A 27,657-nucleotide genomic window follows, 5' to 3' on the forward strand; every position below is an offset into this window, starting at 1 on the left:
GGAAGGTCCGGAAAACAAACCCGCATGGTTTAATTAAGCTGTGGGTGCCCCTAAGGGTCTATGGCGGCTTGAACTCCAGATCCACATGGGGCACCCATTCCCAAAATTCAAACCTGCCCGTGGAAATGAGCCTATAATAAAAACCTGATCTAGAGGAGCAAGAGCCCTCAGACTGGGCAGAAGGGGCTTAGGGACAACTGGAACCCGGACTGGAACGCAATCGAGCAGCTTTAGGGAGACCCAAGAATGGAGTCCACAGACAGCCCCCACCCAACCTGACAGCTTGAGAGGCTGTCCAGAGAAGAATGGCAGAACATCCAGGTGTGCAAACCTTGTAGCATCATACCAAGACTGTAGGCTGTAATCATTGCCAGAGGGGCTTCACCTAAGGCCACGGTGGGAGTTTTTAGGTCAATGCTAAACGGTAGTTTTTTGTTTTTTAATGGAAAGCTGCCAAGATTTCTTATTCTGTCGTCACTATCATTATGGGGTTACCGAGTGCAGAATGATGGGGAAAACAAGGCCACAACATAACAAAAGTGAAAGAGTTAGAGACTTTCCAGATGCTAGACTATATACGCACACTCATTCACCCCCCCCCCCCCCCCCCCAAAAGAAAAGGGGATCAAGATATTGTAGTTTTGCAGTAAAACTCGTCCTGCAATTCCATCTCAGGCAGATCTGTAAATGATGAGAGTTGTGGTGATTAGATGGACGGTTTAAAAGTGGTTCCCCCCTTGGCCTATAAAAGGCTCTGCGGCCCCTTGTAAATAGTGACCTCTTAACGAGAGATCGTTGACCACTAGACACCTCTACCACATACTGCCAGGTTAGCAGAGGGGCGCATAACTGGAACGAGAGAAGTGGGACGGTCATAACAATTTACACACAAGGTGACCGGGCTCAGGACGCCCCCTACAGACCACCAGTAATGGGAGCATCTGATCATCCGACAAGCACCAGCCGCTCCAACTGTATGTTGTCCGCCATCCAGAGACAGGGGGCGCTATTGTTACACCCCTGTGTCTGTCAGAACACAGTTTCCAGGCGCTTAGATGAAGGAAGCTACCTTAATTCTGCATCCCATTAACCTCAATGGGGGATCTGTACTGTAGACTGTACTCCCAGTCATTGTTACAAGACTTGTGCAAAAAGGCCAACCTTAACTAGCAGGAATGCTGCCTTCCAATAGGTGGCGCTGCAGAGGTATTGTTCCATCTTCCCATTTAAGAGAAAGAAAAAAAAAAAAAAAAGAATCACATAACGGACAAATTCTGTGGATTGGTCCAAATGCTAAAATCCGTGTGTGGACCTGCCGCTTTAGGCCACTGTCGCACGTGGCAGAATCACTGCAGACATTTGCAGTGGAACACCCACAACAATTCTGCAAATTCAGTGTCGCCAAATCCGCATCCAAGTGGTGAAGATTTAGCAGTTTTCACTCATATGTCAAGGGTCGAATTCTGCAGCATAAAACAGACATGCAGCGGAATCAGAACCGCCAACATTTTATAAAAACACTGCGGATTTGGTGTGGAAATTCTCCATGTGAAGGGAGAACTTTAACCCTTTGCAGTCCAATTTTGGATTCAGAGTTTCCTAGGGGGCTTTCTCTTTCTGCCATTATACAATGGCACCATCTGCTGACTCGAGCCTGTACTGCAGCATAGGACATACTGGAGAGGCCCCCGACAACAGAGCGGCCAGTAATATACAGAAAAAAAATACGCTGTTGGACGTCTTCTGACATCAGAAGCTGTACAGCCTTCAATCAGAATGTGTTTAGACATCAGACAGTGGATTGGAAAGGGTTAACATATCGCCTCCACATTAAGTACTGTGAATACTGCGGACGCTCCACAGCAGAGTGTATGATGGCAGCCTCAGGGTAGCTTCACATCAGGGCTCGGGGCGCCGCTCTCCTGCTCCGTTCAGAAAGCAGGAAAAGGGAATCCCTACGACCAAGCGGCTCCGTCTCTGGACAGAATCAAACACCGCCAGATGGAGCCCGTGGACTATAACGGAGGTTTGTCCGCTAGAGATGAGCGAGCCTACTCGGCCACGCCCCTTTTTTTGCCCTAGTACCGCGATTTTCGAGTAATTCCGTACTCGGGCGAAAAGATTCCGGGGGCGCAGTGGGTGAGTTGGAGCAGGGAGAGGGAGAGAGAAAGGGCTACCCCCCGTGCCGCCACGCCACGCCTCCCCCAACCCCCCCCTAAATTTTTTCATCTTTTTACTGAAGTACTCGAAAATCGCGGTGCTTGATCGAGTAATTACTCGAAACGAGTAGGTTCGCTCATCTCTATTGTCCGCTTTCCACCCAGCTTTTGGCCTAAAAAAGTGCTGCATGCAGATGGGATACCAGCTTTACACCTGCAGAAAGAGTAATAGTATGTAAGGCCGAAAAAAAGGACACATGTCCATCCAGTTCGGCCCATCACCCCCCAATGTTACTCCCCCCTGGAGTTTGCAGCTGTACCGCTTTTAACCCTTTCCAATCCAATTTGTATCCTGGTTTTCCTAGGGGGCTTACTCTTTCTGCTGTTATACAACAGCGCCATCTGCTGGCTAAAGCCAGCACTGCATGAGGTGACACGTTGGATAGGCTCCGACAGCAGAGAGGCTGGCAGTATACAGTAAGAGAACCCCGACGGACGTCTTCCAACATCGGAGCTGTACAGCCTTAAATCATAATGTCTTTAGACGTCAGACAGTGGATTGGAAAGGGTTAAGAGGTAGAACCCATCCTGTATGACCCTCCTCTAACCCATGCGCACTGCATACATCCCTCCCGCCAATCTGACAGATGGACACACACTGCGTTTTGCCAAGATGCGTTTAGTATCCATGACCTTATGCGCAAAGTCGAGAAAACACATGCGCAAACCATTCCAGTTAATGTAACCAGAGGACAAGATCTCCACAGATTCCACCCCCCAGGATCTGAACACGACCTTCATGATGGATCTTTCAATGTCATCTGCCAACCGCGCCACTTGGGAGCGCTCAGCATCATCACGAGTCTGTGCGTAAGTTCAGGAAAAATAAAACATTTGGTTTATTGTTAAAATCAAATCTAATGAAAATAAGACTCCGCATCATTAGGGTGATGGGTTACCTTTAAAATGGATCGGGAGAGGGGGAAGAAAAAGAAAAGGAGGGGGAAGGGCAATAAAATAAAATCCTAGGTCGTTGGAGAATTCATGATATCCGCTGAGCAAAGTCACGTGTCGATTAGTGAGTTAAATAATTATGAGCAATCAGCTATGAGCGGGCTTTATGGGCCGTCCGGTGTGAGCGATGCCGAAAAGAGCTGAAATTAGGGGAAAATTTATGCCTCACGCTCCCCCCCCCCGCCCACCAAGGGAGGAGGAGGTGAGCGAGATGAGATGTACAGCATCAGAGCGCCGTCAGGAGCCAGGGAACTGTCCAGTGTCAATAGCATGTAGGGTTCGGCCTCTTTCCCATGATGCTCAGCGGTCAGGACTAAGTACTAAGGGGCCCGGATGGTTCTGTCAGGGTTTGCGCATCTGTGGGTTTCTGCTTTGGCAGGCGGCTTGCTGTTATTAAGAGGGCTGAGAGCCCAACAGTCTTTCGATGGCCGCGTTGATGTCTCCACCCGTTGCTATGAGTGCTTGTAGGTTAGCTTCACGGTTGATAAAACCCATTGCGTTTAACTGGTCCAATTGGGACTGGAAGCGGACTTCTGGGGTCTGCCCCTGCAACAGGTAAGACAGCAGTTACAAGGCAGCTCAACACACACACTCTTAGCCTTTAATGGGGTTGTGCCAGGACAGACCATAAGTTATCATGGGGGTTTGACAACTGGGACCCTCACCAATCTCAAGAACAGAGGTCCCACATGACTCGAGTGCAGGTTGTGTATGTATACCCCTGCCCCATTCATTGCAATGGGACTGCTGGAGATTGCGTAGAAGTGGTCAGCAACTTCTAGCGCTGCCACTGAAATGAATGGGGTAGTGGCGCGTGTGCATGCAACCTCTGCTCATGTGGGATCTCCATTCTTGGAGTTGGTGGGGTTGTCAGCGGTCATGCTCCACTGATCATGAAGATATCACTTATCCTGTACATCTTGGCAGAACCCCTTTATTTCAACTCTGTGGAATATTTGGTAGGTGTAATAGTGCCACGGAGTTGCACTATGCTAAGCATAACTATTTCTAAGCATAGAAATTGCTTACCCCCCTCCCACAACGTCACCCAACTACTCTGCAGAAACAGCTCTTGCCATTTTGTGCCTCGCCACTACACCCATCCCCTCTCAGAGCCCTTGTGTCCCCCTCCCCTGAGTTCCCAAGAAAGCAACTTGCACCTTAGCCCTCACCCCCCTCCGTATACCCCTGCTCACTCCCGTATACCCCTGCTCACTCCCGTATACCCCTGCTCACTCCCGTATACCCCTGCTCACTCCCGTATACCCCTGCTCACTCCCGTATACCCCCCCCCCCCCCACCCAAGCTACTGGATATCAAGAAGCCTCTTTGATATAAAGTAGTTTCATATCAAACTGACAGCAAAGTGCCCTCACTGACAATGGAGTACACCGAGCCACTGTTAATGGTGCCATCCCGAATGATAGAGGCATAGAAATGTTACCACGGTCCCTTGTACTACAACCTGACACTGCGGCCCTCAGACCAAATAAGACTTCTGCTCTACAGGGGATTAAAAAAGGAAGCCCACAACCCTTCTCCCACTCATACCGGGGTGCTCCCTCCTGCTAGAAGTTGGATCATCTGCTGCATCATTTGTTGCTGGGGGGTGCTGGTGCCCCCTGCTGGAGAGGCACTGGTCGGTGTGGAGGGAGTGGGATTGTCAGGGGCTGTGCTTCCACTGGATGTAGGGGGCATCCCGGGGATTCCAAGGGAACCAAGACTGGAAGAGAGAAGACACCGATGTAGACGATTAAAATCCAAAAACCAACACCATAGTTCTAGAGTTCCCCTGTGCGCTCATGGGGGGGAACCACAGGCGATACCAGTCACTGCCGTGTGTATGGGCATCTCAAAAGGGAGGGGGTGTTCATCGCTAAAAGACACTTCTAGGGTTATAAAATTAGGTATCCCCAACTCCGAGGCCTCTGGAGGGAGTGCTGCTGCTCCAAATAAGACGGAATTGGGCCACGTCAGATGATGCGCTTGCCATTTAGGAGAAAAACTTAGTAGAAATGTCGCTGATGGGTGGCGCTGTAGTCATGCTACAAATGTTCGACAAACCTCTCACATATGAAGCAGAGGTCTCCAACTTGGGTGAAGCTTAGTTTTGCTATACACATACGATTGCTGAGGGTCTGACTGCTGAGACCCTTAGCGATCCCGAGACTGTTGTGCCCGCGTGCCCCATGTGAACGCAATGGTGGTAAGCATGCTCGACCGCCACTCCATTCAAAACTGCCAAGGACACCGATCTCCGCTTGTCCCATACAGCAGTGATGGAGCATGCATACTGCTCCAGTCTCCAGTCACATGGGTGCACGGGGGTTGCTGGAGGTTCACCAGCAAATGGACCCCCTTATCCTGTGAATAGGGAAGCAAAGGTCTTTTGTGGCCACACGCCTCTAAAGACTAAGGTTCCACCTGAAAGCCACAAGAGTACACAAACGCTGGCGCCTTACCTGGAGATCAGGCCAGGGGCCTCTGTCTGCAGAGTCTGAAGCCCCTGCTGAATCTGGAGGAGGGCTTGCATGGCTCGGGGATTGGTCATTATAGAAAGGGATTCAGGATTCTGCATCTGTGGGTGAGAACAAGGGTGTAAGCACTTGCAACCATTACAGAACGCTCCTCACAACACCCCCATTCGTACGCGTTGTACACTTGCCGGAGAGACTCCTGGTTTCAGAGTGCACAAATAGAAGAAAAAAAAAAAAAGGAACTGATCCTGTCCCTGTATTTTTTTTGAATGGTGAATCAGTGAAAGTGCATAGAATGAACCACTTTGCATATTTGATTACTCTGCCCCTTCCTAGGTTGCTGGGGACATTGCTGACCGACAACCTTAACCTGCAGTTGTCAGGGTATCCATTGCAACCATATCCGTAGCAACCAGACTGTCAGACAAGACTGGAATGACACCATGCAGACAGCAAAGAGGATGGAGTACCAGCTTGGCATCGAACGGCTCACCTGCTGTAGGAAGACTGGCAGCTGGAGCCTGAGCTGTTCCTGGAGCTGAGGGTTACCAGCAAAGATTGGAATGTTTCCCATCATCTGGTGGGAAAATAAAGAGAAGAAATATCCCAACTGCTATTAAAGGGGTAAACTATTAACGGCCTATCTGTAGGACAGGTCATCAATCGTAGATCAATAGGGTCTTGCCTGGGGTCCTCGCTAGTCAGCTGTTCACCAGGCCAGTGTTCTCACGATTTCTGCAAGAAGCAGACAGCTCCATTCTTTCTGCATGCTTTATAGCAGAGGCCAAGTTCTCATTAAGGCGAATTGGAACTTAGTTTGTAATACCAGACCTGGCCACTGCAGTGAAAATGGAGCCGTCTACTTCCTGCAGAAATCAGCTCAGTGCATGAAAAAAAACAAAAAAAAACAAACAAAATAAGTGCACAAGAGAACCCCCACCCCCCACTCACACACACTTTTCGTTTCCCAGCAGGAAGGCTTGAACCTGTGATCCTATGATTGCTCCGATAATTATGCACCTAGACGCCACTACATTGCTGAGGGCCGATGTCACAGAGGGAGCACCCTCCCTCTGTAATCTCTTTACATGCTGCGATCGATATTGATCACAGTATATAAGGCGTCTGTTCTCACCGATCCCCCTCTGTTGCAGCGGGAGGCCGGCTGTCAGGATGTAACGGTACGCCCATTCGCAGGAACTGCTTCCCAGCCAGGATGTACATTTACGTCCTTGGGTGGGAAGCAGTTAATCGTTAACAACTGCAGAACCCTCCTAGCATCTGAAGCCCCAACGATCCGACACGGATGGCATAACGAATCAATATGCCTAATGAGAACCCCTGTAGTACGACAGACCAACCTGAGCAGCAAAATCTGGATTCTGGGAGAGAGTCTGCATCATGGTGCGCATGTAGGGGGCCGAGATCATGCTCTGTATTAGCTGGGGGTTCTCAGAGATCTGCTGCAGCAAGCCCTGCATCTCTGGGCTGTTAAACATGCCTAAAAACAAGAGAATGACAATTAAAGTAGTTCAATCCCAAAATGGAGAGAGTAAAATGCAACAGTAGCTGCAAGCAAACAAGTCTGCATCATGGAAAGTCTAAGGGCTCATGCCCACAGCAGTCGCGGGATACGACCACGGGTTTACGCCGCGGGAGTGCCAGGATTGTAAACAAACCGCGGCTGCTTTCGATTGCGGAATATTGCGCGTTTTTTCCGCGGTCTCCATCAAGGCTATATTGATTGAGTCCTCCCGCGGCGTAAATCCGCAGGAAATAGAACATGCCGCGTTTTTTTTTTACTGCTCGCGTAAATCCACGGTGAAATAACGCATGTCGGCATTGGCTGGCAGAAAAGCTATTAGGTTCAACAGAACCCAATAGCTGCGTTATTCCGTCACAGACTTACGGCAGGGGAACAAATCCATTCGTGGGCATTAGCCCTAAGGGTCCTTATACATCTAGAGTAAAATGGTCACACGAAATCCACAGCATTTATAGTAGAAGCCTTGTGAATGGGACATTCTCCCACTTTATATGGTGGTCAAAACTTCCATGTAGAAGTGACACACGAAGGATTTGACTGCAGATTTTGCTCTTTACAATGTAAAAGGCAAAAGTCGCTGCAAAAATCTATACAATTAGGTGCAGATTGTGTATGAAGTCTGCAGCAAATATGTTCCCAATTATCCTCTATCCACAGGATAGGGGATTACTTCCTGATCAGCGAGGGTCTCACCCCCCACAGATCCAGAAAACCAGGCTCCCATGTCCTGGTCTCCTCTCTCCCCATACAGACATCACTGTGAATGAAGCATTGGCCTAGCATTCGTAGTCGGTGCTCCATTCAACAGGGTTGATGGCTGGGATCAAGTAAACAAACTAATTGATCGGGCCGTGTAAAAGTTCCATACTACATCTACTGTGTCCACCCAGACTAATCTCACAGAAGTCACTATTGCTTAGAAGAGAAGTCAACAGTAGTACTACTGGTGCCCCCTTCTACTGGCAAGGCCTGTACCCGAGGTGGCAGATCTTATGAAAGTGATAACACTAATGAGCATTTTCAGAGTGTGCTTGGCAACAGGTATTGCAGTCCTCACATATGGCCTGAAAGTGCACTTACCTGACCCCAGACTGGCAGCATTGATGCCAAATGGGTTGGATACCGTAGGGGCAGTCTGGCTGGTAGTGGCGCTGCTGCTGCCGCCCTCGCTGGTGGGGGGCTGACTCTGTGGGGAAGTAGGATTCCAGGGATTGGGAAGAGGCTCCCGGTTCTCTGTGCGCAGCGGCTGAGAGGCTGAACCCTCGGAGCCCCCCGGTGAGGAAAATGGGTTGTTACCGAACTAGGAAAAGAAAAGAATAGATAAAATATTAGACAGCCGTTATAAGGGTAAACTAGAACAAGCAGATATAATATATAGAACCTGCCCTGTTACCTCAGATTGGGCAAAGCATCATGGGAAATAATGCCCTACTCAGGGATAAACCCTGCTGAAGAAAAAAAAAAATGGAGGCATTAAGCATCAGAGTATAACCTCAAGTCCCCTACACTATGGGGGCACCAATCTGTCCAGTCTGGGTGCCACTACATATTACATGAGCAGTAGTGCCAAGTGTCTGGTCATCCCAGCAAGTGCCAAGAAAACGTGGGCGCCAACACAGCTGCTAGTAATCGCACCCGTAGATTGTGAATCAATTTTACGTGATCCGGGGCAAATGGAGATAACAGTGAGGAACCTCAAAAAGGGACTGGAGACAATGCCGCTCTCCTCCAGTTCTGCGTTTTGCTGGCATCCTTGTCACCACCCGCAGCCCAACCAGGTTATACAGGTAGCCCTGTAGTGGGACCTGTGCTCACAGACCAGCACCATGATGTAGGCCATCTCACACCTTCCGGAGCATTGGGTGACAGAACTAGGTCATTGTTGATAAGGCAGCAGTTTCGGCATCACCCATGAGAGGTGGGCAGGACGCCAAGTCCTTTCTGAACGGCCGCCGTCAGGTGATCTTTGTCTTCCCTGCTCACACTTCCAATTTTTGGGCTTCAATTAGATAGTGATTCTTGCCAGTCTTGTCTCAGGAGGTGTCCAGCAAAACAGAGTTGGCCTTCCCTGCCTCGAGAGGCCGCGTATCAGAGCGGCGGTTTTCTTCATTGGTAACCTGACCATAGTAAGCGACCTTAAAACAGGAGACATCAACTTGCCGGTTGATACATGTGGCCACGTTACGTTTCAGCTGCCTATAGCGCAGTCGGGATCATGACAGCGGTCAAAAAAGTCATGTTAATTTTGCAATGGGGGCGAGACAGCAGCCCGTATAGGATAGACGTTGGGAAGTCACCCACACCTACCCAATACTAGACATCATGTTCAGCATCCCCGTCATTGGTGGTTGTACTGTATAGGTAGACAAGTAGGTTGACCGCAACTGAGGCATTGGGAACAGCAGAATTGGCAGGTTGGCCACCGGCACATAGTTCTTGACACAGAGCACGGCCCTCGTTCATTAAAGGTGCAATTTAAACGTTCCCTTCCTTTCCCTGAGCAGCGTATAGTTGGCATTCATCTCTAGCAGCACGATGCACACAGATACTGAGCGGTACTGCTCGTCTCGTTAGGTCGCCATTACAAGTACAGATTCAACCTGGTGAGTATCTGCAAAGCCCAGGACTAGCGGCGGCGGCTGGCGCTCAGGTAATCGCGTCCTTACTTGCTGCTTCAATTACACACAAGTAGCTGCCTGCTGCTCTATAATCAAGTTCAATAAATGAAGTGAATTCTCCCCCATGAGGCTCCCAACTCATTAGCTACATAGAGAGGAAGATTAGTGCGCCCTCTGCTGGCGAACAGCACCCAACCTTACCTGCTCCCTGGCTGCACTGAACATCGGCTCCTGGATATCTGTGTACATGCGTCGTAAAGCGTTATATCCTCCGGGGATGCTTTCCAAGTTACTCAGAGCGCGGTCCTGGTTCCTCATCATTTCCTGCATCATGGCGGGGTTGCGGGCCAGCTCCATGGTCTGAAATGGCATCGGGTGAGATCAATGCAAGTACAGAGGCAGAAGTTTCTTAGGGACTTACACACTGAATGATAGTCAGATATTAGCTGGATCGCAGGAAGACTCGCAGCAACAGATATATATATCGCTCTCTCTCTAGCTCGCGCGCGCGCTCTCTCTCTCTCGCTCGCGCGCTCTCTCGCGCGCGCGCTCTCTCGCTCGCGCGCTCTCTCTCTCGCTCGCGCGCTCTCTCTCTCGCGCGCGCGCTCTCTCGCTCGCGCGCTCTCTCTCTCGCGCGCGCGCTCTCTCGCTCGCGCGCTCTCTCTCTCGCGCGCGCGCTCTCTCTCTCGCGCGCGCGCTCTCTCGCTCGCGCGCGCGCTCTCTCGCTCGCGCGCGCGCTCTCTCGCTCGCGCGCGCGCTCTCTCGCTCGCGCGCGCGCTCTCTCGCTCGCGCGCGCGCTCTCTCGCTCGCGCGCGCGCTCTCTCGCTCGCGCGCGCGCTCTCTCTCTCGCGCGCGCGCTCTCTCGCTCGCGCGCAGCGCTCTCTCTAGCTCTCTAGCTCGCTCTAGCGCACTCTCGCTCTAGCCCCCTCCCCCTCTCCCTCCCTCCAGCTCTCCCCCTCCCTCCCTCTAGCTCCCCCTCTCCCTCCCTCTAGCTCCCCCTCTCCCTCCCTCTAGCTCCCCCTCTCCCTCCCTCTAGCTCCCCCTCTAGCTCCCCCTCTCCCTCTAGCTCCCCCTCTCCCTCTAGCTCCCCCTCTCCCTCTAGCTCCCCCTCCCCCTCTCTAGCTCCCCCTCCCCCTCTAGCTCCCCCTCCCCCTCTCTAGCTCCCCCTCCCCCTCTCTAGCTCCCCCTCCCCCTCTCTAGCTCCCCCTCCCCCTCTCTAGCTCCCCCTCCCCCTCTCTAGCTCCCCCTCCCCCTCTCTAGCTCCCCCTCTCTAGCTCCCCCTCTCTAGCTCCCCCTCTCTAGCTCCCCCTCTCTAGCTCCCCCTCTCTAGCTCCCCCTCTCTAGCTCCCCCTCTCTAGCTCCCCCTCTCTAGCTCCCCCTCTCTAGCTCCCCCTCTCTAGCTCCCCCTCTCTAGCTCCCCCTCTCTAGCTCCCCCTCTCTAGCTCCCCCTCTCTAGCTCCCCCTCTCTAGCTCCCCCTCTCTAGCTCCCCCTCTCTAGCTCCCCCTCTCTAGCTCCCTCTCCAGCCCCCTCTCCCCCTCTCCACAACAGGTCGTTATGACTCTTAACGACTGCCTGTTTAACCTCCGGCCCACTGCACCTCCATTCCCTGAGTGATCCTCGCTGCTGGGTGGAAGCACAGGAGCGATTATCACTTGGACGATCATTGGGTGCTGAAGGCCGTCCTATGGAGGAGGACCCTACTAAGGCATGAACAGGCTTCTGCCCATCACCACATGACGTACCTGTCTCATGAGCTCGGGGTTGTTCAGCATGTGACTTATTTCCGGGTTCCTTTCCATCAGCTGTTGCATTTGCGGATTCGCCATGATCATTTGCCTCATCAAGTCGGGGTTGGACATCATGTTCTGCACTAATGGGTTCTCCATGATCTGAGACAACATCTCTGGATTGGACATGAGCTGGCGCTGCATCTGTTGCTGGAGCTCCATGAAGTTGGCAGAGCCCATGCCCAGATTACCCAAACCAGACAAGCCTCCAAAACCAGCTGGGGAGATGAAGAACGAACATACAGTGTAATGCACCACGGCAGGAACGAGCCCACCCCATCACTCAACAAGGGGGTCATACTTACAAAGGATGCTAGGCGAGGAAGCCCTGTCAGGTGGGCTTGTGCCGCTCCCCCTGGTGCTAGCGCCAGAGCTGTCAGGGGCAGTGGTGGCCGAGGGGTTAGACTGTGAGGGAGAGGTGGCATTTCCTGTGGGTGAGGAGGATGCGGTAGAGGCAGCAACGGCAGCGGCGGTGGCAGCAGCAGAGGGAGACAAGGCGGATGGATCCTGCGACCTAAACAAACAAGTTCATTAGGGATCAAACTCATTCAGGGGGCAGAATTTCTCCAAGGACTAAGTGTCGAAATCCGCATTTTGGCATCCTAGGATATTAGTGCTGTAGTATCAGCTCGGCCTCAGGCGGCCGCACGTGGGTCAGACCCATTGACAGGAGCTAAATGTGTATATAGAGCCGCATCACAATCCACAGCAGAACTCTCATTGGAAAAGGCCAATATGGATAAGACCAACGATGCCCGTGTGGATGAGGCTTTACAGGTTACCCCCCACCCAACAGCTTCTCCACTCACTTCTGTGCCGTCTTGATGACTAGATGTACGGTGAGGCCATCTTTGATGCCGTGTTGGTTCAGCGTGTCCCCATCTTTCAAGATCTTCCCAGCGAAGATCAGTACCAGCTGATCCTTCTTGGCTTTAAACCGCCTGGAAATCTCGTCCTTGAACTGCAAGGTGAAGAAACAGAAAGTCAGTAGGGTGTTGTAACTAGGAACATTCAGCTAGTCGCTGGGCTAGAACACCACTTCATGACGGATGGGGGTCCAACTTCGCAAACTGCAAGAATGAGGGGACGGCAGCTCCGACTCATGCACAGTGGCCATGAGGGTGTACTGCACTGTGGAAGCACACATTTAGCACCGTGGCCCCTTCATTCTCAGGATCAGCGGAGAGCGGAGGCCTGACCCCCCCCCCCTCCCAAACCCCCCCGGATTGTGTAAAGATCTGCGAATGGAGGTGGGCAGCCGGAGGAGACCCCCGACACGCTCCACCTCTACTCAGTGAGCCATTATAGTTCCAGTGTAAAAAAGTTTTGTCTTTTGGGGTCTTTGCGAGACCCCTGGCTGCCATGACAAAGCATTGGCTGACAAAGGGAGCTCCCTTGCACAGTCAGACTGCTTAGATGCTGCAGTGACTGTGACCATGGCATCTAAGGGGTAAAGGGGAGCAGAGACCAACATTATTGGTCTCCGGTCACTCCCCGATTCCCAAGACGGTCAGTTAGAGCCCAGGCAGCGAGGGCGCAGCGCCATCACAGTTTTCTTCTGAGGCGTTACATTAGAGGTACCACCCTGAACAGCCGTTGCAAAAAAACCTCTATAGGGCTGTCATTAAGGGGTTAAATCCACAGCATGTCAATTATTGACCACTACACAGTCTGACATGCAATCTGGTGTCAGCAGGGGGCGCTGCACACCACTCTTCATGCTCGTGACAAAAGGAGATTACTCTAGTAACAGCCAGAGCAGCGTTTTCTGAGCATGCTCAGTTGTGGGGCACTGCAGGAGGTTGGTTTACACAGAGCTGTTGGGGAAGGGGGGGGGGTGGACTTCCTGCAATGCATTATGGGAATTAGGCCATCAGTACAGTTCTGATGCATGTCAAGCATTAGCCTACAAAGTTTTGAATGCAGCTCTGGATGTGACAGGAGTGTCAGAAGCAGCATGTAAGGGGTTAATTCCCAACAGCAAGGGGGGCAGGGGAGCAAACAAGTAGTCATGTGCTCCGGCGGGAGGCGTACAGCGTGGCCTCCGTGTCAGAGGATGACTGGCAAACTCCACAGAGACTGGCGCTGACACACTGGCACAGAGGCAGCTGTTACCACACAGACACGGCATTATGCAGCTCCAGAAGCAACATTAGCGCAGCGGAGGGGGTAGAAACGGCCGCGCAGGAAGCCGGGAAATCTACGGGGTAACGGTGCATCACTGAGGGGGGACACCTCATTAACCCCTTCACGATGTGCGCCGTACCTGTACGTCAGGTGTCTGTACTGAGCAGGATCGGGAGCGGAGCCCGCTACGTACGTGGCGATCATCTGTGACAGCTGCCACCCGTCTGCCACCGCAGCGGTCACAGATGACTCTGGACCATCAGGGCATTTTAAAAGGGTCAACACCTGCGATCAATCGGGAGTCCTGAACGGCCAAACCGCGATGACAGCGAGATGCTGCCCGGGTGTCAGGGCGGTCGGAGGCCTTCAGTAAGCAGCTATAAAAACTGGCCCGTGGCTCATCTCAAAAGTAACCCGTCATCACGCTTAATTCTATGTTATGGGGGGAAACGTGAGGAAACGCAGCGGTGTCTGATGCTCACTGGGTCCCGTTGATCCCTATGGACAGTGCATGGAGCTGAAGAGGGTCATGCGGCACTGGAATGGGGGACTATCAAACATCACAGTTGAGCGCAATAACAGTTTATGGAACTCCAATGTGATGACAGGTCCCCTTTAAGAGAAGGCTGGCCATAATGCAATACTGCAGTACTGCACTATATTGTAAAAGGGGTCAGATGATAACTTTTCTATGGAGGGAAAAAAAAAAGTTGAAGTATTAGACAATATTCACTTATTGGCAGTAGCATCCCCCCCCCCCCCCCCCCCCAGCAGCTGTCAGAGGGGAGGCCACCTTCTCTGTGCAATTAGAACGCGATTACCTAACCGATAGTAGGCTCCAGCACCCTGTTGTACCGCCTCTAGCTTGGATACAAGATGTGATACGGGCGAGTATGGAGGCTCTAGTACCCTGTTGTACCACCTCTAGCTTGGATACAAGATGTGATACTGGGGGGCATGGAGGCTCTAGTACCCTGTTGTACCGCCTCTAGCTTGGATACAAGATGTGATACGGGCGAGTATGGAGGCTCTAGTACCCTGTTGTACCACCTCTAGCTTGGATACAAGATGTGATACTGGGGGGCATGGAGGCTCTAGTACCCTGTTGTACCGCCTCTAGCTTGGATACAAGATGTGATACAGGCAGGCATGGAGGCTCTAGTACCCTGTTGTACCACCTCTAGCTTGGATACAAGATGTGATACGATCAGCATGGAGGCTCTAGTACCCTGTTGTACCGCCTCTAGCTTGGATACAAGATGTGATACAGGCAGGCATGGAGGCTCTAGTACCCTGTTGTACCGCCTCTAGCTTGGATACAAGATGTGATACGATCAGCATGGAGGCTCTAGTACCCTGTTGTACCGCCTCTAGCTTGGATACAAGATGTGATACGGGCGGGTATGGAGCTCTAGTACCCTGTTGTACAGCCTCTAGCTTGGATACAAGATGTGATATGGGGGGCATGGAGGCTCTAGTACCCTGTTGTAATGCCTCTAGCTTGGATACAAGATGTGATACGGGCGGGTATGGAGCTCTAGTACCCTGTTGTACAGCCTCTAGCTTGGATACAAGATGTGATACAGGTGGGCATGGAGGCTCTAGTACCCTGTTGTACCGCCTTTAGCTTGGATACAAGATGTGATACGGGTGGGCATGGAGGCTCTAGTACCCTGTTGTAATGCCTCTAGCTTGGATACAAGATGTGATACGGGCGGGCATGGAGGCTCTAGTACCCTGTTGTACCGCCTTTAGCTTGGATACAAGATGAGATACGCTCTGGCATGAAGGCATACAGGTTCCTAATGGTATCCTGCAGCAAATCGCTCCACTTTTGCTGTAACTGAGCCTCTAGGTCATGTAATCTGGTAGGCTGTGGAAGTTGGTGCTCCAGATGGTCCCATAAATGTTCTACGGGTGATAATTCTGCTGACCGGGCAGCCACAGAAGTTTGACAATGTTGTGGGGGCTTCCTGTGACCCCCTGTGTGTGCGGCCGAGCATTATCCTGCTGGAGGCCACCATGAGAGGAACACATGTGGCTGCAGGATGTCCTGAACATATCGCTGAGCGGTCATTGTCCCTCGTACCACCACTAGGGGGGACCAACTGCCATATGTGATGACCCCCAGACCATCACACCAGCAGGGGGCAGTGTGCCGCTCCACAGCAAAGGCAGGATTGAGGCGCTCACCAAGAGGTCTCCAGACACGAAAACACGGCCGTCGTCAGCGCCCAAACTAAACCATCATCACTGAAGACAACCTTTTTCTACTGTCGCAGGCAGTTTCATCGTTCACACCACTGCAGACGGAGGTGATGGTGGGTGTCAGAGCCAGTACTTGTAATGGGGGCCGTGAGACCAAATGTTCTTCAGTCAACTGCCTAGAAATGGTTCCAACAGACACATAGGGTGTAACGATGGCGCCCCCTGTCTCTGGATGGCAGACAAACAGATGGAGCTGCTGGTGCTTGTCGGATGATCAGACGATCCTCTCTACTGGTGGTCTGTAGGGGGCATCCTGAGCCCGGTCACCTTGTGTGCCCCCATCCACTGGTCCCAACACCCCCTATCAGTCTGGTCAGACGCTCCTCTCTACTGGTGGTCTATAGGGGGCGTCCTGAGCCCAGTCACCTTGTGTGACCCCACCCACTGGTCCCAACACCTCCTAACAGTCTGGTCAGAATGGCCGGTGGGGGAGAATTTATCAATATGACCATCCAGCTCCTCACATTTCAATAATGCGCCCCTCTCAGATTCTGGTAACAGGTGAATTCTCTTCTCTGCCTCGTAGAGGCGTCTAGTGGTCAACAAGCTCCACACAAGAGGAAGAAGAGGTCACTACACACAAGGGGCCTCCGAGAGCCTCTAATAGGCCAAGGGGGGGGGGGGGGGGGGGGGGGAACCACTCATAGGGCCTCCGGTGACAAGACCGCTCATCTAATCACCACAACCCCCATCATTACTTACATGAACCCCCCCCCACACACACGTCTTTCCTCACTTAGAAAAAGTTTTCTAGTACATTACATGGCACACCAGCCTCATGTAGATACGTCACCCAAAAAATAAAGTCATGACTGAAGTACCGATGACCCGTCCTCAGGATGGACCATCAGTAGGCGATTGGTGGAAATCCACCACTTAGGAATCCCTACTGATCAGCTGTCTGAAGCGACAGTGGCTTTCGGGTGAGCACGGCTGTCACTTGAGTCCATACCCGACACAGCGCTGTACAATGTATAGTGGCTGGGTCTGGTACTGCAGCTCAATATTCACTTGATTGAGATGGAGCGGCTCTCAGGCCATGTGACCAACAGACATGACATCACATGCCTAAGAGGTCACGGCACTAACCCGAGCGTCAGATCACGCCGATCAACTATTGATGGTCTACCCAAGGACACGTCACCAATAGTTCAGTCCTGGAAAATCCCTTTAACATCTCCAAACAAGACAGACAAGGAAACGGACGATGGCTGAGTAAACAATATGGAACACAACGCTCTCCGACTCCGCTGCCAAAGTCTCCCCAGGGATGGAGACAACCGCACAGGTGAGAAGCAGCCGTGCCATATGGTGCGTATCTATATACGTGTACGTATGGCAGTATATCACCACCTCCGTGTAATACCACATACCGAATGAGTGGAGGGTTCCCACCTATCACAGCACCCTTCCTTAAAGGGGCACCCTGATGCTCAGCGTCTCTCCCAGTCACTGGGTGCAGCAAATCCCCCTGTGCCGCTCTGACCCCCCGTTTCTCGCTCCGCCCCCCCCCCCCCCCAGGTCCTGCACTATAACAGTATATGGGATTTGCCTGAAAAGTCCCTTGAAAGGGATTTTTCAGGCAAATACTACTACGTTTCCCCTAAAATAGACACTATCTTATATTAATTTTTGCCCCAAAAGTAGCACAGTGTCTTATTTTCATGGGGGAAGGGCTTATACTCACCTGGTCTGTGGTGTCCCGATGCCTTGAACTGCGGCAATCTGCAGTGTCCTCCATGCTGATATATCCCTTTCTTTCTGGTGAAGGAGCTTTAAATGCCCCACCTCAAGCAAAGCGGGCGCTGTGATTGGATCGAGCGCCAGCCAATCAGAACCGGCGCTCGTCATTCACTGAATGGCTGTGATGGGTTCATCGAGCGCCGGTTCGGATTGGCTGGCACTCGATCCAATCACAGCGCTCGCTTTGCTGGAGGAGGGGTATTTAAAGCCACGTCACCAGAAAGAAAGGGATATCTCAGTGTGGAGGACACGGCATATTGCCGCATCGCCGGGGACCATCGGGAGGTACTCAGACGCCGCAGGACAGGTGAGTATTGATGCTTATTCGTACTGATCCTGAGTTACATCCTGTATTATACTCCAGAGCTGCACTCACTATTCTGCTGATGGAGTCACTGTGTACATACATTACTTATCCTGTACTGATCCTGAGTTACATCCTGTATTATACTCCAGAGCTGCACTCACTATTCTGCTGGTGGAGTCACTGTGTATATACATTACTTATCCTGTACTGCTCCTGAGTTACATCCTGTATTATACTCCAGAGCTGCACTCACTATTCTGCTGGTGGTGGGGTCACTGTGTACATACATTACTTATCCTGTACTGATCCTGAGTTACATCCTGTATTATACTCCAGAGCTGCACTCACTATTCTGCTGGTGGTGGGGTCACTGTGTACATACATTACTTATCCTGTACTGCTCCTGAGTTACATCCTGTATTATACCCCAGAGATGCACTCACTATTCTGCTGGTGGAGTCACTGTATACATACATTACTTATCCTGTACTGATCCTGAGTTACATCCTGTATTATACTCCAGAGCTGCACTCACTATTCTGCTGCTGGAGTCACTGTATACATACATTACTTATCCTGTACTGATCCGGAGTTACATCCTGTATTATACTCCAGAGCTGCACTCACTATTCTGCTGGTGGAGTCACTGTGTACATACATTACTTATCCTGCACTGATCCTGAGTTACATGCTGTATTATACTCCAGAGCTGCACTCACTATTCTGCTGGTGGAGTCACTCTGTACATGCATTACTTATCCTGTACTGCTCCTGAGTTACATCCTATATTATACCCCAGAGCTGCACTCGCTATTCTGCTGGTGGAGTCATTGTGTACATATATTACTTATCCTCTACTGATCCTTAGTTACATCCTATATTATACCCCAGAGCTGCACTCGCTATTCTGCTGGTGGAGTCACTGTGTACATAAATTACTTATCCTGTACTGATCCTGAGTTACATCCTGTATTATACTTCAGAGCTGCTCTCACTATTCTGCTGGTGGGGTCACTGTGTACATACATTACTTATCCTGTACTGATCCTGAGTTACATCCTGTATTATACTCCAGAGCTGCACTCACTATTCTGCTGGTGGAGTCACTGTGTACACACATTACTTATCCTGTACTGATCCTGAGTTACATCCTGTATTATACTCCAGAGCTGCACTCACTATTCTGCTGGTGGAGTCACTGTGTACTTACATTACTTATCCTGTACTGATCCTGAGTTACATCCTGTATTATACTGCAGAGCTGCACTCACTATTCTGCTGGTGGAGTCACACTGTGTACATACATTACTTATCCTGTACTGATCCTGAGTTACATCCTGTATTATACCCCAGAGCTGCACTCACTATTCTGCTGGTGGGGTCACTGTGTACATACATTACTTATCCTGTACTGATCCTGGTTTACATCCTATATTATACTCCAGAGCAGCACTCACTATTCTGCTGGTGGAGTCACTGTGTACATACATTACTTATCCTGTGCTGATCCTGAGTTACATCCTGTATTATACTCCAGAGCGGCACTCACTATTCTGCTGGTGGAGTCACTGTGTACATACATTACTTATCCTGTACTGATCCTGAGTTACATCCTATATTATACTCCAGAGCTGCACTCTCTATTCTGCTGGTGGAGTCACTGTGTACATACATTACTTATCCTGTGCTGATCCTGAGTTACATCCTGTATTATACTCCAGAGCGGCACTCACTATTCTGCTGGTGGGGTCACTGTGTACATACATTACTTATCCAGGACTGATCCTGAGTTACATCCTATATTATACTCCAGAGCTGCACTCACTATTCTGCTGGTGGAGTCACTGTGTACATACATTACTTATCCTGTACTGATGCTGAGTTACATCCTGTATTATACTCCAGAGCTGCACTCACTATTCTGCTGATGGAGTCACTGTGTACATACATTACTTATCCTGTACTGATCCTGAGTTACATCCTGTATTATACTCCAGAGCTGCACTCACTATTCTGCTGGTGGAGTCACTGTGTACATACATTACTTATCCTGTACTGCTCCTGAGTTACATCCTGTATTATACTCCAGAGCTGCACTCACTATTCTGCTGGTGGAGTCACTGTGTACATACATTACTTATCCTGTGCTGATCCTGAGTTACATCCTGTATTATACTCCAGAGCGGCACTCACTATTCTGCTGGTGGAGTCACTGTGTACATACATTACTTATCCTGTACTGATCCTGAGTTACATCCTATATTATACTCCAGAGCTGCACTCTCTATTCTGCTGGTGGAGTCACTGTGTACATACATTACTTATCCTGTGCTGATCCTGAGTTACATCCTGTATTATACTCCAGAGCGGCACTCACTATTCTGCTGGTGGAGTCACTGTGTACATACATTACTTATCCTGTACTGATCCTGAGTTACATCCTATATTATACTCCAGAGCTGCACTCTCTATTCTGCTGGTGGAGTCACTGTGTACATACATTACTTATCCTGTGCTGATCCTGAGTTACATCCTGTATTATACTCCAGAGCGGCACTCACTATTCTGCTGGTGGGGTCACTGTGTACATACATTACTTATCCAGGACTGATCCTGAGTTACATCCTATATTATACTCCAGAGCTGCACTCACTATTCTGCTGGTGGAGTCACTGTGTACATACATTACTTATCCTGTACTGATGCTGAGTTACATCCTGTATTATACTCCAGAGCTGCACTCACTATTCTGCTGATGGAGTCACTGTGTACATACATTACTTATCCTGTACTGATCCTGAGTTACATCCTGTATTATACTCCAGAGCTGCACTCACTATTCTGCTGGTGGAGTCACTGTGTACATACATTACTTATCCTGTACGGATCCTGAGTTACATCCTGTATTATACCCCAGAGCTGCACTCACTATTCTGCTGGTGGAGTCACTGTGTACAGGGGAGGGGGACATCCAGGACCCCTCACCACCCAGGTGTGGTATCCATAGTAACAGGAGCCCCATGTGCGCCTCTCCTGCACCCCTGTAACGAGCCGGTATCGCACATGTTACCCAGTATGTGAGCCCCAGCATACAGCTGCCAGCCGGTGCCCCTTCACCCACAGTGCAGCCCATTGCCCGGCCGCCGCTTACCTCCCGCACACACGCCGTCTCTCCGATCACGATCTCCTCCTTGTCCTTGGGTGTTTTGACAGTGACCCGAATAAAGCCTTTTCCCGGCGCCTGCCCGGGATTCCCGGAGGCCGCACCGTCAGCGCCGCTCTCCGCCATCTTGTTTGCACCCGCCCACCCCGAGGAGGAGCAGAAAAGGGGGGAGTGTAACCGGCAGAAGGAAGACAGAGCCCTCCGCGCTTTGTTTCGGTTGCTAAACTCTTCAGCGACCTCCCTCGGCGCGGAGGAATAAATGCAGCTGATGGTGCTGCGTCATTCCACACGACCAGCTGACCCTGGTTCACCAATCATCAAGCGGTTCATTGAAACGCAATAACTACAGGAGCCAATCAGATTACTGTATGTAAAACTAAATGAGTCGTGACACGCTGTGTGCGTTCCAGGGCCTAAACTGTTGTCAAGGCAACGGAAGCCTTTGTCTGTTTATAATATTCTCCTTATCATATTTTAATACTATTTTAACGTCATTATTATTATTTTCTCGCCTTATATCCCGCCAACTGTTGATTGAACTAATTTAACGCCCATCAAGGATTCCTAGAGTTTTGCCTTCTCTTGAATTGGACTCCATTTCCCGTCATGCGCTGCGCGGGTGGGGTTTTCTGGTCACATGACTGGTACTTAGTGAGAGGCTGGTTGTGTGGACTTGCTGCAGGAGGATTATTATGTTGCGGCCCAAAGCTCTGACCCAGGTGCTGAGCCAGGCCAACACTGGGGGTGTGCAGAGCACTCTGTGAGTATACAGCGCCTCTCTGTAGGGCATTTACAAAATCTGCAGCTAGATTTATGGCTGCACGCCTGCTGTTGCTTTCTGTTATCAGCCAGAGAGCATCTAAAACGGGTGTCAAACTCCTTTTCACGAGAGCACATCAGCCTTATGGTTGCCTGTAATGGTGTAGTAGGGCTCATTCACATTTGCGCAGCGCGTTGCACACAATATTTGCGTATGGAATGCGCAGTGAGAGGAACCCCCCCATCCCCCATAGTGGTCCCAGCAGTGATTGGTGTGTCCCCTCCTTCCCTAGTAGCCCCAGTAGTGATAGTGACCCCCCTCTTAGTGGTCCCAGTAGTGATAGTGACCCCCCCCCCCCCAGTGGTCCCAGTAGTAATAGTGCCCCCCCTCCCAGTGGTCCCAGTAGTGATTGGTGTCCCCCCTCCCAGTGGTCCCAGTAGTGATTGGTGTCCCCCCTCCCAGTGGTCCCAGTAGTGATTGGTGTCCCCCCCCCCCCCCCCCCAGTGGTCCCAGTAGTGAGTGACCTCCCCCCTCTAGTGGTCCCAGTAGTGATAGTGACTTCCCCCCTCCCAGTGGTCCCAGTAGTAATAGTGTCCCCCCTCCCAGTGGTCCCAGTAGTAATAGTGCCCCCCCCCTCCCAGTGGTCCCAGTAGTAATAGTGCCCCCCCTCCCAGTGGTCCCAGTAGTGATTGGTGTCCCCCCTCCCAGTGGTCCCAGTAGTGATTGGTGTCCCCCCTCCCAGTGGTCCCAGTAGTGATTGGTGTCCCCCCCCCCCCCCCAGTGGTCCCAGTAGTGAGTGACCTCCCCCCTCTAGTGGTCCCAGTAGTGATAGTGACTTCCCCCCTCCCAGTGGTCCCAGTAGTTATAGTGTCCCCCCTCCCAGTGGTCCCAGTAGTAATAGTGCCCCCCCCCCCCCAGTGGTCCCAGTAGTGAGTGACTTCCCCCCTCCCAGTGGTCCCAGTAGTAATAGTGTCCCCCCTCCCAGTGGTCCCAGTAGTAATAGTGCCCCCCCTCCCAGTGGTCCCAGTAGTGAGTGACCCCCCCCCCCCCCCCAGTGGTCACAGTAGCGATGGTAACTCCCTCCTCCCCCTTCCCGTGGTCCCAGTATTGATAGTGACCTCCCTCCGCCCACCCTTCTAGTTTTCCTAGTAGTGATAGTGACCCCCCCCCCCCCCAGTGTTTCTACGGTAGTAGTTATAGGGTCCCCCCCCCCCCTAGTGGTCTCCGTAGTAATAGTGACTTCCTCCCCCACCACCCATTAGTGATCCCAGTAGCAATAGTGGCCCCCTTCCCCAGTGGTTCCAGTAGTGATAGTGACTCCCCACCCCCAGTGTTTCTAGTAGTAATAGGGTTCCCCCCCAGTGGTCTCTGTAGTAATATTGACTCCCCCACCCCCACTAGTGACCCCACCCCCCATGGTGGAGCCAGTGGTAATAGTGACCTGCATAGTGGCCCCAGTAGTGACAGTCACCCCCATAGTAGTCTCAGGGTTGCTGGCAGGCCATAGGCCAATAGCGCCCCCCTCTATTAACCTCTGGCCAGGCGACATCTCTGCAGTCTTCACCCCCTTCCCGCCTGCAGCTCCGTTCCGGTGGCAGCGACTGCCGAGTCTGTGATCCACTGCGCTGTCACCTTGTTGCAGATGCCGACGGGAAGAGGTGAGCGGTCACAGACTCGGCAGCGGCCGCCACCGCACTGGAGCTGCCGGCCGGGCGACTATAACTGCTGTTCTTTTTTACGCACGGCCGACGGGCCCCATAAAATGAGGCGGTGGGCCGGATTCACCCACGGGCCTTGGGGATCCCATATGTGATCTAAATGGATTGAGGGGATGTGAAATGAAAACAGGAAGTGTGCTGTGCACGGGGGAATATCTTCCCCTGCCCACAGGTGTGTTACTGGTCATTTCCTGTTGCTATAAGCTGTTTTCCTCGTCTCCCCGCAGGCTGCTGAACAATGAAGGCTCTCTACTTGCATATTCTGGCTATGGTGACACAGATGCCCGAGTTACAGCTGCTATTGCTAGCAACATTTGGGCTGCCTATGATAAAAACGGACATCAGGCATTCAACGAGGACCATCTTAAATTCATCCTTATGGACTGCATGGTGGGTATTGGGGAAAGGACGACGCCTCAATTCAGGGGGACTTTCCCTATAAACAGGCGTCCCCCCATATTATCTCCCGGGGGGCTCTTGTTTAGGACCTCGCCACTATTTATAGCCTAGGCAGAGAAAACCGATTGGTGGAGACAAACTGCTGGAACCCCCACCGATTCGAATACCGATTGTGTCATATGAGCGATCGCAGTATTGTAGGGGGTGCGGCAATAGCTCGTAAAAGTTTTTTAACCCTTTAATGCTCCAGTTACATCATGAAGGTTCGGGATTGGAAGGAGCGGGATCGGGTTGTTAACCCTTTAAATGCCGCTGTCAATTCTGACAGGGGTATTTAATTGCTCAACCGGAATTCGGAGGCCCTGAATGGCTTCCCTGTGTTGAGATGATGGGGTGCCATTGGGTTGCCGTGTCCTTCTGAAGGCCCCCAGGGCTGCCGTTGCACATGTAATATGGTATTACATCGTACTGTTGGAGCGATCAAATGTTCGTAAATTTAAATCCCCCTATGGAGACTAAAAAATATATATGTATAAATGAGTTTTAAAGAAAAGTGTTAATTATAAAAAAAAAAAAGGTAAAAAAAAATAAATTTTCCCATATTTTAATAATGGAAACAAATCATAAACACATTTGGTATTACTTATACTGCACGGTAAATTCAGAAAAACAGACACGACGCAGCGTTGCACTTTTTTTTGTTTGCGCTGTTTGTCTTTCATTCATCTTTAAAAAAAAAAAATTAAAGTGATCAAAAATTTGTAAGTACTCCAAAATGGTATAATTGAAAATGTCAGTTTATCCTGCAAAAAAAAACAAAAAAAAACCCACTTCGTGTATATATACAGGGTGAGGCAAAAGTCTGGACACACCTGTTTAACTTGTATAGTAATAAAACTAATTTCCAATGTGTGAAAATTGGGAGGGAGGTTGCATTTTGTTTTGGTGGAGGAGACCTTTTTTGCAGCCATTTTGAACTTTGTCTTAGTGAATTCAGCTCAGGTTTTTCAGATGGGAAGGGGGGCATGTGACATTAAAGGGGTTGTCCAGTTGTGAAATACTGATTGCCTGCCCTTAGGATAGGACAGGACATCAATCAATAGTAGATCAGTGGGAGTCTGCCACCTTGCAAGGCAGCTATTTACTTGGCCGATAAGCTCATGCACTGCGCTGATTTCTGCATGAAGCAGACAGCTCCATTCTCACTGCAGTGGTCAGGTTTGGTATCGTAGGCAAGTTTACATTCACTTCAATTGAAACTTTGCCTGTAATACAAAGCCTGGCCACTGCAGTCAGAATGGAGCTGTCTGCTTCCTGCATAAGCTCATGAGACCAGAAAACAGCTGATCAGCCTGGTCCAGGAAGGCAGACCGCTGTTGATCTATTGTTGATGGCCAATCTTCAGGATAGGTCATCAACAGTTTACTTCTGGACAGCCCCTTTAAATTTGGCTAGAATGTACTCAGAAATATACTGGAAGTGTCTTTACTTGTTTAGGAGCTATGCCATTTCAGGTGAACCAGATTACGTTTTTTTTGTATACACGAGGGACTTTAAATGGCCCTAGAGATAAAAGTCCAAAGGAGTTAAGTCTGGTGACCTTAGCGGCCATTCTGCCGGACTTCTATGTTTCTCTGGGACCATTTAAAGTCCCTTGTGTATGCATTAAAAATACGTAATCTGGTTTTCGTAATCTTCAGCATGTTCTTCAGGACTGGATTAAACGTCTAACCATGTGCATCCGGCAGAATCGTGGACACCTCCAGCGCTTCATCTAAAGCACTTCGTGCAACTTTGCCCTCACTTTGCCAATCACATGACCTGCTCCACCAAAAAAATGCAGCCTCCCTCCCCGGTTTATACTTTAACACATTTTAAAAGTCAAGTTTCTCAACATTACACCATTTAAGCGGGTGTGTCCAGACTTTTGCCTCGCCCTGTATTTTAGTGATGGTGGTGGATTTGTGCTTTTTACCCAACTGCCAGTCTGAATAAGAACAGCTGCAATATAAAGCACGGGGGAGATGATGAGGCAGTAGTCTGAGACAGGAGGTTGCTTTCAGATTTCTGAGAAGGCTAGTGGCAGATTAGTGTAACTGCGAGTTGCACCTGAAAGACTGGCGCAGCTCGCGTCAGACAGCACCTTCATAGGCATGTCCAATTTCTAGTCTGTTAGACAGACAGGAATAGGACATGCTGTTGAATTTAAGAAAAAACGTCCGTGTAACCCATGAAGTGCTGGAGCCTAGTGACTTGCTAATGATAGTTGCCTCCATACTCCATTGTGTCTTGTTGCTTCTCCGCAGGAAGGTCGCGTCGCGATTACAAGAGTGTCAAACCTGCTGCTGTGTATGTATGCCAAGGAGACTGTCGGATTTGGCATGTTGAAAGCAAAGGTAAGTGACGATCCTTATCCACGTCGTGTTGGTTCCAACCCCCATGGTTTACACTGCAGCTCTGCTTGTTCGGATTGTGCTAGCTCAGCGGGTATTCCTGCTCGGAGAGCTGATTCCTATTGGCTGATTATAAGCTGCAAGCCTCTAAGCTATGAGAAAAACTGATTACCAGGTAAATGCAACTGTACAGGGGGAGGGGCCTCGCCAAGGGGGCGGAGCTACACTATTATATTCCATTCCATTTACTACCTTCTTGTGTGGTTTCTAGGCCCAGGCCTTGGTGCAGTACCTCGAGGAGCCCCTTAACCAGGTCTCTGCGTGTTGAGACTGTGGACTGTTCTCAGCTGCCGCTTACTGACTCCCTTGAAGACCGGTCTCCGTCCCTGATGCCTTGTTGTCATAGAAGCTTCTCCGCCTGATCCTCTCGTGTTCCCCTCTTCTATAATGATGATACATTTCCTGTATTTTCTGTGTACAGATGTCTGGATTTTGCCTAATGAGGTCAATTAAAGGATGTATAGAGCTTACCGGCCGTTCTGGACGGAAGAGCTCTGGTTATTACTGTTCTAAATCTGTTCATGTTTCACTGAAGGATCTCTCTCATTTAGTCAGCGACTAAACTAAAAAATGGCAGCTTGTATACATTATGCGAAGACGGAGGTTGCTGTAAAATGCCGCATATTTACAGTATGTAGAAGGTGAGTCCATGGCGTTCGCAGCGGGAACTGGTTGTGTCTGACAGCCGGGGGTCCTGCTGCAGCGGGTGAGATTGGCGAGAACACCGATCCCTGCCATTAACCCATACCATGCCGTGATTAATGTTTGCTAGTTAACAGAGGGAACCCCCCCCCCTCTTTCAATTATTTTTTGCGCACTTTTATATTTCTTGTAAAAAAGCCCATGTTTGGTATTGTCACATCCGTATTGACCCATACAATAAACTGACCACACTTTGTATCCCTGCCTCACAAAAAAACTTATTAAAATGATCAGAAAAGTCAAATGTACCCCAAAATCTAAAAACTACAACTCCTCATGCAAAAAAAAACAAGCCCTCACAGAGCACTGTCCATAAAGTTTTGGGTCTTTGAATGCAGTGATGCAAAGAAAAAATGTTACTTCCAAAAAAGGGTTTGTATTACAAAAAGTAGCAACCCCCCCCCCCCCCAAATAA

At 50.5% G+C, this 27,657-nt stretch overlaps 2 protein-coding genes across 2 annotated transcripts; one reads left to right on the top strand and one right to left on the bottom strand.

The window, feature by feature from the left end:
- Window positions 1-3,034: 3,034 nt before the first annotated feature.
- Window positions 3,035-21,384, bottom strand: UBQLN4 (ubiquilin 4). Its single transcript, XM_066609123.1, has 11 exons — window positions 21,199-21,384; window positions 12,412-12,563; window positions 11,908-12,116; window positions 11,558-11,820; window positions 10,016-10,174; window positions 8,277-8,496; window positions 7,012-7,151; window positions 6,144-6,227; window positions 5,636-5,751; window positions 4,725-4,896; window positions 3,035-3,719 (listed from the first exon to the last, which is right to left on the bottom strand). The coding sequence occupies exons 1-11, from the start codon at window positions 21,334-21,336 to the stop codon at window positions 3,567-3,569; spliced, it is 1,806 nt and encodes a 601-aa protein (XP_066465220.1). The 5' UTR covers window positions 21,337-21,384; the 3' UTR covers window positions 3,035-3,566.
- A 445-nt stretch (window positions 21,385-21,829) lies between these two features.
- On the top strand, window positions 21,830-27,054 carry LAMTOR2 (late endosomal/lysosomal adaptor, MAPK and MTOR activator 2). Its single transcript, XM_066609124.1, has 4 exons — window positions 21,830-21,970; window positions 23,916-24,078; window positions 26,394-26,483; window positions 26,752-27,054. The coding sequence occupies exons 1-4, from the start codon at window positions 21,903-21,905 to the stop codon at window positions 26,806-26,808; spliced, it is 378 nt and encodes a 125-aa protein (XP_066465221.1). The 5' UTR covers window positions 21,830-21,902; the 3' UTR covers window positions 26,809-27,054.
- The last annotated feature ends 603 nt before the right edge of the window (window positions 27,055-27,657 follow it).

This window comes from Eleutherodactylus coqui, chromosome 6 (genome assembly GCF_035609145.1).
Source record: "Eleutherodactylus coqui strain aEleCoq1 chromosome 6, aEleCoq1.hap1, whole genome shotgun sequence".
Taxonomy (NCBI): Eukaryota; Metazoa; Chordata; class Amphibia; order Anura; family Eleutherodactylidae; genus Eleutherodactylus; species Eleutherodactylus coqui.